This window comes from Macaca mulatta, chromosome 4 (assembly GCF_049350105.2).
Source record: "Macaca mulatta isolate MMU2019108-1 chromosome 4, T2T-MMU8v2.0, whole genome shotgun sequence".
Lineage (NCBI taxonomy): Eukaryota > Metazoa > Chordata > Mammalia > Primates > Cercopithecidae > Macaca > Macaca mulatta.
Genome location: NC_133409.1, coordinates 102,176,472 through 102,192,055, shown reverse-complemented (window position 1 = coordinate 102,192,055; position 15,584 = coordinate 102,176,472). Strand labels below are relative to the sequence as shown.

The window sequence follows — 15,584 nt, the reverse complement described above, 5'->3', positions numbered from 1 at the left end:
ACAGAAATCTCATCACTTTCTGTCTGCAAATATTCTGGGAGATGTAACTCCTATGATTTCGATATCTACCTTAGAACAGAAAACTAAGAATAACTTAGTTCTATAAAAGAGAAGAGTATTTAGCAGAAATATGTCTTACCTGTAAAAATTATTTTACAAAGTTTTACTTGTCTGCCATACGAGACTTCAGAATAAGAATATAAGACATAGTAAGTTTTCTGTACTTCAAGCAATTTAAAAAATTTGAGTATTTCCATAGAACTTGTTCAACTACTTTACCTTTTCTTTAATACAATGAACAACTTACTGTTACTATTTCCCAAATAACCAATATATAAAGTTGTATTTTGAAAATCATATTCTAGAAATTTTCTTGAGACTCTTCAGGTAAGTGTTACTAACTATGGGATAGCTATTGAGTATGAATCCATACATAGACCACACGAGTACTATATAGTAAAGAGAGATTTGTACATTTGTTGAAAAATTTCTCTATTAACCAATCATAACCAAACCACTCAACAGTGGTATTCAAACATTGTGTGTTCAAATTATGAACAATGTGATTTACATGTGAAAGAAAACACAAACGGTTATGGTTGTCCCATTGTGATTTAATGTTTACTCTATTAAAAATAATTTTGTAAATTAGTATTCATTCTATGAAAAAGTCTTAATCATAATGTTCAAATAAAAATAATTTTAAAATTTATTATCCAGTTATTTAAAGACAGGCTCTTAAAATGACATCCGATCTCTGTATATCTCTTTCTCAATGGCCTCAGTTGGGCTTGTGCTAACATGAGGTATCAATAGACAAAAAGTAAAATTTTACATGTTAAGACAGAAGGAATTGACACGTAAGCAGAACCTTTCTCATGGGAATCCTGAGCCTAGCCTTGTAATACCAATTAGAGAAATGCATACCCCAGACTGCCACATGCCAGCTCCTAACTTATATACAATAACAAATGGGAAACTGGGATGAATGTACACCAAGATTTAATAAAACAATCAAATAATCTGTTCTCGGTACTTAGGCATAATTTACCTTTTCACAGAAAGAAATTAGGCAAATTTTACTAGATTAAGCTGATAATTACGGTTAAACCATGGCAAAATCATACCAAATACAAAAAATAAAACCTGTATAGCAGCAAAAGAAAAAATTTTGAGCAATTCTATAATTTCTTATAGACTACCAACATTGATAAACCCATGAGGAATGAAACATGAATGTGCTTTAATGCATATACAATTTACATAAGCTAATCTTTACCTTTTGTTTCCCTTATATTTAAAAAAGATTTTTATTCTAACTACATGTTGTATGGGTGAAAGTTCAAGAATCAGCATTTTGTGATATTATTTTGGTTCCAGAACTTGCATATGATAATTATTACTTCTATGAATAAAAGATTTTAAACACAATGCATGGACTAGAGTACTTCTTAAATTGTGTGTATAAAATGCCTGTTCTTGCAGTATATTCTTAAAATGACAAAAACAGCAAAAACATGGCATGAATGTTCCACATCCACAGCATTGTATGGTTTGCTGCTGAGCTGTAGAACCTCTTTCATACAACATTCCAATCAGTTGCTAGTAATCAGTTAATTGACATATAAGATAAAAATACACTGTGATTCTTCCAAAGGACTATAATAACAATGTTATAATTTCCAGTATCAGCATGAATCATTAATTGGATTTTATAAGAGAAAATACCAACTCACAGATAATTTCAGGAACAGCAACTGTATAGTTACACAGGTATTCTAATCAAGTATAAAGACACATCCTTAAGAAACAATTTATAAATTTTATAAAACAAATTATGCTCTCCTTAAGAAACAATTTATAAATTTTATAAAACAAATTATGCTTTCTGTTTTATTTTTCATTGTGTATAAATCATTGCCAAAGTAAGGAAGGTCAGAATTTATGATTTATCATTTACATGCTAAGAATAATAAACAGGCTTTTCTAAAGGCAAACCTAAGGTTCAATGAAAATAAAGGCTTTTCTAACAATTAAAGATAGCTATTAGGTAGAATGGAGGAATAGACCACCTTGCAAAGCAGCAAATGAGCTTATTATCCATGAAACTTTTATTTGAATGCAGAATGATCATCTGATTAGGATGCAGGAGTACAGAGTACAGCTCTGAATGAGAAATTGGATGAGATGACTTCCAAAGTCACTTCCAACCTTAATATACTGTGACTCTGAGGCACTTCCAACCCTAACATACTGTGACTCTCTTATGCCTTCTATTATATACTCCAGATATATGAGCAAATATTTAAAAAATTATATTCCCAACAAAACTTAATATTACTTACCTCTGCAACCTTGAGAAATTCAGACACTCGTGTCATTCTAGTTAGAAATCGTTTGTAAATTTCTAGAGCGTCTTTACATTGTCCTTTCTTCATTTCAAAAAACTTTTCTAGAAAAAATAAAGAGATAAGCAATTTGAAAAGAGTATTCTATTCTATTTTTTTCTAAGCTTATGTTAAATTACTACTTAAAACTTAATGTTTGAATCAAAACACTTGGTAGTAAAACTTATATGAGGTATTAAGGCACCTAAACAAAGGGAACCTGAATAGATTAAGAAAAGTGTTATGTTCCAAGATAATCATCTGTCTCAAATAAAACAATTTAAATATGAAAACAGAACTAAAGTAGAAGAATATATAAATTGCCACAACTGGCTAAATTCACGTTCCATATATCCCAATATCCTGTCTTGGAAAATAGCAGCAAATTCTTACTGATGATAATCTCAAAATTTATGACTGCATTCTACAGAATCCTTATTTTCTTATTAGCTCACTATAAACTAATAATCTATAAATTATAAGGCAATAATCAATAAACCTTCCTGAATTAATTCTTTACATTTTCTACACTAAGTTGATACTTGCTTTTATTGGTCATAAATTATTTCTTTCAAACATTATGATGTGGCTCTTTTAGACGGTAGAGTTTTGTGAAAAAATTTGTTTTACTATATCCTTAATGACTTTCTAGTCTATTTATGCTCTCTTTCTCAACTTTTAGCTTTCCAAACAGAAAAACGGAAGCTTATTTTGCTGTTCTCTTTCACACACTCAAGGCTAGAATTCAGTCATCAGGGAACTACAGCTCCATTACACTTGCAATATGAGAGTATAATTTTTCCATACATGCTTTGAAGAAAACCAGTACTTCATCAGTGTTTAAATCAGTTATTCATTGATCATTCAGTCAATAATTATTGACACTGCAGATGGAGACACAGCAGGCCATGTCTGTCTACAGTAGTTCCCAGGCAACTCTGGATTATAACTGATGGCCTAGTATTTTTTTATAAGTTCATTATTTTATATTTACACATGGTTTAACATATGCTATTTTAATATTCTCTCATACTTGACAGTTATTTCATTCAGCATGTAATTTTACTTTCTTAAGGAAAGTTTAATAATATATAATTACACAAAGACTGGCTTCTTTCACTTAGTAATATGCATTTAAGATTCCTTCATGCCTTTTCATGGATTGATAGCACATTTTCTTTTAGCACTGAATAATATCTGCATATCTTTGTTGGTGAGGTATCACCAACAATATTCAGAAGTATTTTTAATTTTCTTAAGGAAAGTTTAATAATATATAATTACACAAAGAACTAATTATCAAGAGCAGTTACTCATTACCTTCTGTTGACAGTCTTTGGGTAATTTTGCTTTTTACATGGACCTCCCCTGTAGGGTATTTAAGGGAAGCAAAAAGATCAAGAAAACAAACACATACTGTTTTCTACTTGCTAGGAGTTTAGAGAAAAGAGAGTCTTTTAAAAAATGACCAAATCTAAGGATACTTTCTTTATCCACTCTGTCCCATTTTCTAATGCAATGGATAAACTCATGGTGCTGTAAGAGGAAAGTCTTTTCTTGTTAAGAAATTTGAAAATAAGGATTTATTCAGGCAAAACATACTTTTTGTTCTCTCTTTTTACAACGATCTTCATATAAATAATTTCTTTCAAATATCCAAATTACTTCTCTTTAGTATAACCTGAGTTTATATCTTTGCATCTGATCTTCAGCAATAATACAAAAAGAAAAATCAAGTGGAATATCTCAATTTCCTTTTAGAACCAGTGACCAAAATTTTAACCAATTTTTTTTCTGTCTCCTCTGGATACTTTTAAAATTGTTTATATCCTTCATGATAATTTAGGACTCAGCAATAAAAAGCACTCAATCATTGTGGATTTAGGTTATAATCTCCTAATTGTTTCTATAATAGTAGCATTGACACAGAAAGGCAATATGTTCTATTTCACTGACACAGGCACAGCTGTGAGGCTTCCCTGTCCAGACCAGCACAGGGCCTAGGGAAACCAACACTTTTACAGAGGGGATTGGTCATCCAAAAATGAGCCTCTACCTTTCCTTTGCAGTAAAGATAACATATGTTAATTTTCAATATTTGAAATGATCAAATTTCATGTTTGTAACATGAACCTCTGTAAAGCTGTGATAAATTACCCTTGTCATACTGTATTAACTTTTGAAGGATAATTGTGCTAGGAAAGAAACCAAATGAAAAAAATTATCATCTCTGAGAGACAAACTGAGAGTTTCTACATAAGCTATTACTGATGACCATTAGTCAGGGAGACAGCTTAGTTACAAGTCAGAGTTTCATTATCTCAATAAAGCATTTGTGAAGATTTGTAGCACGAATATTGATTCCAACATTAGGTGTAAAGTATTGGTCATGAAGTCCTTGATTAAAATTAACCCACAACATATTCATAAGGTTAACTCCTAGCACTATCAGGTAAACAAGTGAAAAACACACCTGCCTCAAAATTTATCAAATTGGGTGAATATGCCAAAATGTGTGAATTCAAAATGCTAGTCTGAGCATCTGGGAGTGGTTCTAATACAATGATTCCCATACTAAAGTCCCCAAACCACCAGGAACAGCATGTCTTTGGCCCTTATCAGGAATGCAAATTCTCAGGCCCCACCTCAGACCTACTGAATTAGAAACTCTGGGTTACAGGGTCAGCAACCTGAGCTTTAACAAGTTCTCCAGATATTCTTGAGGAAAGTCCTTGAACACTGCTTAAAGTAGTTTTTCCTTGTCTTCTGCATAATGGACCTTTACCATAGTGACTATGCATAGGGGAAAGGAATATATCCTGACTTTTTTTTTTTTTTTTTTTTAGAAAAATACTTTTTAAAGAGTAGTTTTAGGTTCACAACAAAATTAAACGAAAGTTACAGAGATTTCCCATATTCTAAACATGCATAGCCTCCCCCATTATCAACACCTCCGAAAAGAGTGCCATATTAGTTACAACTGATGAACCTACATTGAATGTCATTATCACCCCAAGTCCATAGCATTCCTTACTGTTCACTCTTGGTGTTGCACATTGTATGGGTTTGGACAAATGTATAATGACATGAATCTGCCATTTTAGTATCATACAGCGTATTTTCACTGTCCTGAAACTCTGGCCAGGCATGGTGGCTCATGCCTATAATCTCAGTACGGTGGGAGGCTGAGGCAGGAAGATTACTTGAACCCAGGAGTTTGAGACCAGCCTGGGAAACAAGGCGAGGCCCTATGTCTACAAAAAAAAAAAAAAATTCAAAAATTAGTCAGGAGACGTGGTATGTGCCTGTAATTCCAGCTACTTGGGAGGCTAAGGCAGGAGGATCACTTGAGCACAGGAGGTCAAGGCTGCAGTGAACTGTGTTCATGCCACTGCACTCCAGTCTGGGAGACAAAATGAGACCTCCACTAAACACAGTATCTTTTTTATTGACTTCATAGCTCTGCCTTTTGTAGAATGACAGAGAGCTGAAAACATGCCTTTTCACTCAGTAATATGCATTTAAGGTTCCTTCATGCCTTTTCATGGATTGATAGCACATTTCCTTTTAGCACTGAATAATATCTGCATATCTTTGTTGGTGAGGTATCAGAGTTTTCAGCCCATTTTTAATTGGGTTGTTTGTTTTATTATTTTTTAATTCTAAGAGTTCTTTGTATATTTTGGACAACAGTCCTTTATTAGATGTGGTTTTCACAAATATTGTCTTCCAGTGTGTGGCACATCTTACCCTTTTCTTGACACTGTCTTTCATGGAACAGAAGTTTTTAATTTTAATAAAGTCCAGCTTATCAATTATTTCTTTCATGGATCATGCCTGTGGTGTTGTATCTAAAATGTCACCACCATATCCAAGGTCATTTAGGTTTTCTCCTATGTTACCTTCTAGGATGTTTATAGGTTTGCATTTTACATTGAGGTCTATGATCCATTTTGAATTAATATTTGTAAAGGGTATAAGGTCTGTGTCCAGATTTTTTTGGTGTATGAATGTCCAGTTGTTCCAGCACCATTTGTTCAAAAGATTGTTTTTGCTTCTTTATTATAGATCAGGTTATATAAATGTGGGTTGATTTCTGGGCTCTCTATTCTGTTCCACTGATCTATTTGTCTATTCTTTTGCCAATACCACAATATCTTGATTACTGTAGCATTATAGTAGGTTTTAAAGTGAAATAGGTCATTCAACTTTGTTCTTCTTCAATAATATTTTGTTGGCTATTCTGGGTCTTTTGCCTTATTAGAATCAGTTTGTCAATATCCACAAAGTTACTTGCTGAAATACTGAAAACTATTGCAATAAATCTATAGACCATGTTGGAAAGAACTGACATATTCACAATATTGAACCTTCTTTTTTTTTTTTTTTTTTTTTTTTTTGAGACGGACTCTCGCTCTGTCGCGCAGGCTGGAGTGCAGTGGCCGGATCTCAGCTCACTGCAAGCTCCGCCTCTCGGGTTTACGCCATTCTCCTGCCTCAGCCTCCCGAGTAGCTGGGACTACAGGCACCCGCCATCTCGCCCGGCTAGTTTTTTTTTGTATTTTTAGTAGAGACGGGGTTTCACTGTGTTAGCCAGGATGGTCTCGATCTCCTGACCTCGTGATCCGCCCATCTCGGCCTCCCAAAGTGGAACCTTCTTATCCATGAACATGGAACATCTCTCCATTTATTAGTTGTTTGATTTCTTTCATAAGAGTTGTATAGTTTTCCTCATATAGATCTTATAGACATTTTGTTAAGTTTATACCTAAGTATTTCATTTTAGGGAGTGTTGATGTTAACGGCATTGTGTTTTTAATTTCAAATTCTGCTTGTTCATTGCTAGTATATCAGAAAGCAACTGACTTTTGTACATTAACCATTTTTCTAGCAACCTTGCTATAATTGCTTATTAGTTCCAGGAGTTTTTTTGTCAATTCTTTTGGATTTTCTACAATACATGGTCATATAATCTGGGAACAAAGAAGTCTTATTGCTCCATCCCAAATCTGTATACCTCTCATCTCCGTTTCTTGTCTTACTGCATTAGCTAGAACTTCCAGTATGATGGTGAAAAGCAGTGGTGAGAGGGGACACTTTGCCTTCCTCCTGATCTTACTGGGAAAGCTTCTAGCTTTTTCACCATTAAATATGATGTTAGCTATTAAGTTTTTGTACATATTCTTTATCAAGTTGACGAAGTTCCCCCTCTATTCCTAGTTTGCTGATAATTTTTATCATCAATGGGTGTTGGATTTCATCAAATTCTTTTCTTGTATCTACTGACATGATCATATGATTTTTCTCTTCTAGCTTTTTGATGTGGCAGATTACATTAATTGATTTTCAAATGTTGAACCAGCTTTGCATACCTGGGTAAATCCCCTTGGTCTTGGTTTATAATTCTTTTTATACATTGTTGGATTTAATTTGCTAATATTTTGTTGAGGATTTTTCAACTATATTCATGTAATTTCCTTTTCTTTTTTAATTTTAAATAAAATTTACTGAGCTATTATTTATATAGAATATATTACATTCATTTAAGGTGCAGATTTTATGTGTACTGGTACTTATATGCAACATCAATTACTGTCACAAGCAAGGTACATGTCAGTCCATTTTCTGCTGCTATCATGGAATACCACACACTAGATAATTTGTAAAAAAAAAAAAAAGATTTATTTGGCTCACAGTTCTTGTGGCTGGAAGTCCAAGATCAAGGGGCTGTATATGATAAGGGCCTTCTTGCTGCATCATAACATGACAGAAGGTATCACATGGTGAGAGACTGCATGCCTGAGAAAAGTCACTTCTTAAAAGTTTCACCTCTTAATATCACCACAATGCCAATTAAATTCCAATATGAGTTTTGGAGGGGGCATTCAAACCACAGCAGTACGGAACATTTTTATTACTCCCAAAAGATTTCTTGTGTCTCTTTGTAGTTCATTCCTTCCTCCACTCTGAACCATGGGTAACCACTGGTCTACTTTCTGTCACTGTAAGTTAGTTTGCATTTTCTAAAATTTTATGTAAATAGCCATACAGCATGAACTGTCTTTTCTTTGGTTTCTTTCAACCTAATGATTTTGAAATTCATTTATGTTATTACATAAATGTAACGGTTCATTCCTTTTTATTGTTGAGTAGCACTGTGTAATATATATATGTCTTGTTTTGTTTATGTACCTATTAATGAATATTTAGTTTATGTTTTTTTCTATTATGAACATTTTTGAACATTCATGTGCTAGTCTTTGTATGGACACTGGTTTTTATTTCTCTTGGGTAAGTATCCAGGATATGATCTTAGTGGGTCGTAAGTTAGGTGTATGTTCAACTGTTAAAGTAAAACAGTAAATGTAAAATGGTAAAACATTTGACGTTTTACCATTTTACACTCCTATCAGATGTGTATAGGAGTTCCAGTTACTGTACATCCTCACTAATACTTGATACCATCAGTAGTTTTAATTTTAGTGAGTCTAGTAGGTCCAAAAGGTATCTTACTGTGATTTTAGTTTACATTTCCTCAGTAACTAATGACATTGATAATTTTTTTATATCTTTCTTAGCCACTTAATATCTTCTTTCGTAAAGTGTCTATTCAAATCTTTTGTACATTATAAAAATTGAGTTGTCTTCATTACTGAGTTCTTTATATGTTCTTGATAGGCATCCCTAAAACATAAATACACGTACTTTCTTCTCCTCTGTGACTTGTATTTTCATTCTTAATGATGTCTTTTGAATAGCATGAGTAATTTTGATGAAGTCCAACTTGTTAACGTTCTCTTTTAAAGTTCATGTTTTCTGTATTTTATTTTTTTGCAGTTTTTATGTACTTTTAATGAGCTAGAAAATGCATACTATAAATAGAATATAGAAATGATTTTATACAGATAAAGCATTAAAAAATCACGAATTCTATATTTGGTTATCCACAGTCTAGAAAATAATACTTCCAAAATACATAGTTTTCTATTTTTTATTATACTTTAAGTTCTAGGGTAAATGTGCACAACGTGCAGGTTTGCTACATATGTATACATGTGCCATATTGGTGTGCTGTACCCATCAACTCGTCATTTACATTAGGTATATCTCCTAATGCTATCCTTCCCCCCCTCCCCCTCCCCACAATAGGCCCCGGTGTGTGATGTTCCCCTTCCTGTGTCCAAGTGATCTCATTGTTCAGTTCCCACCTATGAGTGAGAACATGCAGTGTTTGGTTTTCTGTTCTTGTGATAGTTTGCTGAGAATGATGGTTTCCAGCTGCATCCATGTCCCTACAAAGGACACGAACTCATCCTTTTTTATGGCTGCATAGTATTCCATGGTGTATATGTGCCACATTTTCTTAATCCAGTCTGTCACTGATGGACATTTGGGTTGATTTCAAGTCTTTGCTATTGTGAATAGTGCTGCATTAAACATACGTGAGCATGTGTCTTTATAGCAGCATGACTTATAATCCTTTGGGTATATCCCCAGTAATGGGATGGCTGGGTCAAATGGTATTTCTAGTTCTAGATCCTTGAGGAATCGACACACTGTTTTCCACAATGGTTGAACTAGTTTGCAGTCCCACCAACAGTGTAAAAGTGTTCCTATTTCTCCACATCCTCTCCTGCACCTGTTGTTTCCTGATTTTTTAATGACTGCGATTCTAACTGGTGTGAGATGGTATCTCATTGTGGTTTTGATTTGCATTTCTCCAATGGCGAGTGATGATGAGCATTTTTTCATGTGTCTGTTGGCTGTATGAATGTTTTCTCTTGAGAAGTGTCTGCTCGTATTCTTTGCCCACTTTTTGATGGGGTTGTTTTTTTCTTGTAAATTTGTTTGAGTTCTTTGTAGGTTCTGGATATTAGCCCTTTGTTAGATGAATAGATTGCAAAAAAAAATTTCTCCCATTCTGTAGGTTGCCTGTTCATTCTGATGGTAGTTTCTTTTGCTGTGCAGAAGCTCTTTAGTTTAATTAGATCCCATTGGTCAATTTTGGCTTTTGTTGCCATTGCTTTTGGTGTTTTAGACATGAAGTCCTTGCCCATTCCTATGTCCTGAATGGTATTACCTAGGTTTTCTTCTAGGGTTTTTATGGTATTAGGTCTAACATTTAAGTCTCTAATCCATCTTGAATTAATTTTTGTATAAGGAGTAAGCAAAGGATCCAGTTTCAGCTTTCTACATGTGGCTAGCCAATTTTCCCAGCACCATTTATTAAATAGGGAATCCTTTCCCCATTTCTTGTTTCTCTCAGGTTTGTCAAAGATCAGATGGAGGTAGATGTGTGGTATTATTTCTGAGGACTCTGTTCCGTTCTATTGGTCTATATCTCTGTTTTGGTACCAGTACCATGCTGTTTTGGTTACTGTAGCCTTGTAGTATAGTTTGAAGTCAGGTAGCGTGATGCCTCCAACTTTGTTCCTTTGGCTTAGGATTGTCTTGGAGATGCGGGGCTTCTTTGGTTCCATATGAACTTTAAAGCAGTTTTTTCCAATTCTGTGAAGAAAGTCATTGGCAGCTTGATGGGGATGGCATTGAATCTATAAATTACCTTGGGCAGTATGGCCATTTTCACAATATTGATTCTTCCTGTCCATGAGCATGGTATGTTCTTCCATTTGTTTGTATCCTCCTTTATTTCACTGAGCAGTGGTTTGTAGTTCTCCTTGAAGAGGTCCTTTACATCCCTTGTAAGTTGGATTCCTAGGTATTTTATTCTCTTTGAAGCAATTGTGAACGGAAGTTCATTCATGATGTGGCTCTCCATTTGTCTGTTACTGGTGTATAAGAATGCTTGTGATTTTTGCACATTGATTTTGTATCCTGAGACTTTGCTGAAGTTTCTTATCAGCTTAAGGAGATTTTGGGCTGAGACAATCGGATTTTCTTAATATACAATCATGTCATCTGCAAACAGGGACAATTTGACCTCTTCTTTTCCTATTTGAATACCCTTGATTTCTTTCTCTTGCCTGATTGCCCTAGCCAGAACTTCCAACACTATGTTGAATAGGAGTGGTGAGAGAGGGCATCCCTGTTTTTGTGCCAGTTTTCAAAGGGAATGCTTCCAGTTTTTGCCCATTCAGTAGGATATTGGCTGTGGGTTTGTCATAAATAGCTCTTATTATTTTGAGATACATCCCATCAATACCGAATTTATTGAGAGTTTTTAGCATGAAGGGCTGTTGAATTTTGTCAAAGGCCTTTTCTGCATCTATTCAGATAATCATGTGGTTTTTGTCTTTGGTTCTGTTTATATGCTGGATTACATTTATTAATTTGCATATGTTGAACCAGCCTTGCATCCTAGGGATGAAGCCAACTTGATCATGGTGGATAAGCTTTTTGATGTGCTGCTGGATTCGGTTTGCCAGTATTTTATTGAGGATTTTTGCATCGATGTTCATCAGGGATATTGGTCTAAAATTCTCTTTTTTTGTTGTGTCTCTTCCAGGCTTTGGTATCAGGATGATGTTGGCCTCATAATTCTGTATTTTAATTAAGAAATCTTTGCCTAGTCCTTGTTTTCTTCTAGAAGCTTTATAGTTTTAACCTTTATATTTAGGCCAATAATTCTTTTGATTTTACTTCTAGGCCTGCTGTGAGGCATATTATCTACTACTGAATAACAAATTACTCCAAAATTTAGCAGTTAAAGCAACAAATAAATTTCTGGTCTCACACAGCTTGTTAGTCATGAATTTGGAAGTGGCTTAGCTGGATGGGTCGGGTTCAGGGCCTCATGAGGTTATAGTCAAACTGTTGGCCGTGCCTGTAGCCCTCAGTGGTCTGGGACCAAAGGTTCTGCTTGCAGGGTGGCTTACTCACATACCTGTTGACAGAAGGTCTCAGCTTCTTGCTGTATGGAACTCTCTACAAGGCTGTCTGGTGTCCTCACAACTTTACTCCTGGCTTTCTCTAGAGCAAATGATCTAAGCAAGAACTAGTGAGGAAGACATCAAGGTGTTTCTTATAACTTAGTATCAAAACGTCACACCATTGCTTCAGCTTCATTCTATTCATTAGAAGTCTAAGTCCATCTCACATTGAAGGTGATAGGAGTTGATTTATATCTTTTTTTTTTTTTTTTTTTAGGTGGAGTCTCCCTTTGTTGCCCAGGCTGGAGTGCAGTAGTATAATCTTGGCTCACTGCAACCTCCACCTCCCAGTTCAAGTGATTCTCCTGCCTTAGCCTCCCTAGTAGCTGGGATTACAGGCATGCGCCACCGTGCCTGGTATTTTTTTTTTTTTTTTGTATTTTTAGTAGAGATGAGGTTTCACCATGTTGGCCAGGCTGGTCTCAAATTCCTGACCTCAAGTGATCTGCCCACCTTGGCCTCCCAAAGTGTTGGGATTACAGGCGTGAGCCACCACGCCCAGCCAATTCATACCTTTTTAGGGGATGAGTATCAAATAATTTGTAGGCATATTTTGAACAACTAACTGAGATAAAGTTCAAAGTTCATTTCCTTCCCATGTGGATATCCAGTTGTTCTACCATAAATTGTTGGAAAGATTTTTTTAACCCATAGGTGGCATTATGAGTTCTACTTTCTTTTCCAGATGAATATTATTCATATTTCAAAAGCAAACTGAATTTTTTAAAAGTCAAGCCTACAGCAAAAGATTATTAAAAATACATAAATGAAAAATTCAAATGATGGTATTAATTCTAATAATGTACTTTCTGTAAGTCTGCATTTTCAATTTTCAATTGCAATAGTTAATACAATCTTCGGACATTAATGTTGGAAGACATCTAAGACATTAGCTAATTTACCTCAGTTGTATTATAAATATTGAAGCAGAAGTGTTAGGAAACTAAATTAATGGTTCAGGACATAATACAAGATACAGGCAGATCTGAGAATATTAGCTATTTAATAGCCTGGCTTGGTAATCTAACAGTCAAATTAATTTTTTTTTTTTTGAGATGGAGTCTTGCTCTGTTGCTCAGGCTGGAGTGCAATGGCACAATCTCAGCTCACTGCAACCTCCACCTCCTGGTTCAAGCAATTCTCTTGCTTCAGCCTCCTGAGTAGCTGGGATTACAGGTGCCTGTCACCACATCCAGCTGATTTTTGTATTTTTAGTAGAGATGGGGTTTCACCATCTTGGCCAGGTTGGTCTCAAACTCCTGACTTCAAGTGATCTGCCCCCGACTTGGCGTCCCAAAGTGCTGGGATTACAGGCATGAGCCATTGCACCTGGCCACTTTCCTTTTCTTGTAATGTCTTTGGTTTTGAAGTTAAGGTAACGCTGGCCTCATAAAAAGAGTTAAGAAGAATCTTCTCTATTTCTATCTTCTGGAAGAGAGTGTCAAGTGTTGGTATAATTTCTCACTTAAGTGCTTGGTAGAATTCACCAGTAAACCCATGTGGGCCTGATGTTTTTGTTTTCAAAGGTTATTATTGACTAAGTATTTTTAATAGATAGAGGCCTATCCAGGTTGTCTATTTCTTCTTGTGTGAGTTTAGATAGATTGTATCTTTCAAGGAGTTGGTCCATTTCATTTAGTTATCAAATTTGTGAGCACATAGTTGTTCATAATATTCTCTTACCTTTTTAATGTCCATAAGATCTGTAGTAGTCTCCCCTCTTTAATTTCTATTATTAGTAATTTGTGTCCTTTTTTTTTTTTTTCTTAGTCTGGCTAAAGACTTACTGATTTTATTGATCTTTTCAAAGAACTAGCTTTTGGTTTCATCATTTTTTTTCTATTGATTTCCTGTTTTCAATTTCATTGATTTACGTTCTAATTCTTATTATTTCTTTTCTTCCATTTACTTTGAACAATTTTATCTTCTTTTTCTTGTTTCCCAAGGTGGAAGCTTAGGTGACTGATTTTAGATCTTTCTTCTAGTATATGCATTCAATACTATAAATTTCCCTATAAGCACTGCTTTCAATGCATCCTACACATTTTGATAAGGTGTATTTTCAGTGTCATTTAGTTCAAAATATTCTTAGATTTCTCTTGAGCTTTCTTCTTTGTCCCATGTGTTATTAGAAGTGTGTTTAATTTCCACCTATTCTGAGATTTTCCAGTTATTTTTGTTATTATTTTTAGTTTAATTCCACTGTGGTCTGAGAGCAGATGGTTGTATGATTTCTATTAGTTTAAATTTGTCAAGAATCGTTTTACAGTTCAGATTGTGGTCTCTACTGGTGAATGTTCCCTGCAAGATTGAGAAGAATGTGCACTCTTCTGTTTTTAGATCAAGTAGTCTATATAGATATATGTCCATTATATCTAGTTAATGGTGTTGTTGAGTTCACCTTCATCCCTACTGATTTTCTGCCTGCTGAATCTGTCCATTACTGATAGAGGGGTGTTGAAGATCCAACTCTACCAGCAGATTTATCTATTTCTCCTTGCAGTTCTAGCAGTTTTTGCCACACATACTTGTTGATTGTCTGCTGTTAGGTGCATACACATTAAGGACTGTTGCGTCTATTTGAAAAATTGACCCCTTTATCATTATGTAATGTCCTTCTTTATCTTTGATAACTGTCCTTGCTTTGAAGTCTGCCATGTCTGGAAATTAATATAACTACTCTTGCTTTATTTTGATTAGTGTTAGCACGGTATATTTTTCTCCATCTCTCTACTCTTAATTTATGTGTGTCTGTATATTTAAAGTCTATTTCCTATAGACAACCTATAGTTGGGTCTTGTTTTTAGATCTGCTCTGGTAATCACTGTCTTAATTGATGCATTTAGATTACTGAAGTTAAAGTGATTTTTGGTATAGTTGGATTAGTATCTACCATATTTGTTACTATTTTCTATTTGTTGCCTTTGTTTTTTGTTACTATTTTTGTCTTCCACTCTTTTTCTACCCTTTGTGGTTTTAAATGAGCATTTTATAAGATTCCATTTTCTCTCCTTTCTTAGCATATCAATTACACTTCTTTTTTACTTTTTTAGTGGTAGCCATAGAGTTTGCTATGTACATTTACAACTAATCCAAGGCCACTTTCAAATGACACCATAGTGCTTCATTGATAGTGTGAGTATCTTATAATAACAAAACATCCAAATTCCTCCCTATTATCCCTTGTATCATTGCTGTCATTCATTTCACCTATATATAAGCATATATGTATATACTTTATATAAATACATAAACATATATTATTGCCATTATTATTTTGAACAAACTATTGTCTGTCAGGACAACT

At 34.5% G+C, this 15,584-nt stretch overlaps 1 protein-coding gene across 31 annotated transcripts in view; it reads right to left on the bottom strand.

Moving 5' to 3' along the window:
* The window catches only part of SNAP91 (synaptosome associated protein 91), a 166,195-nt gene that overhangs the window by 93,969 nt on the left and 56,642 nt on the right, over positions 1–15,584 (bottom strand). For all 31 annotated transcript variants that reach the window (XM_077998352.1, XM_077998360.1, XM_015136764.3 and 28 more), the window contains 1 exon segment: positions 2,346–2,452. In XM_077998352.1, coding sequence (XP_077854478.1) covers positions 2,346–2,452 — 107 coding nt within the window.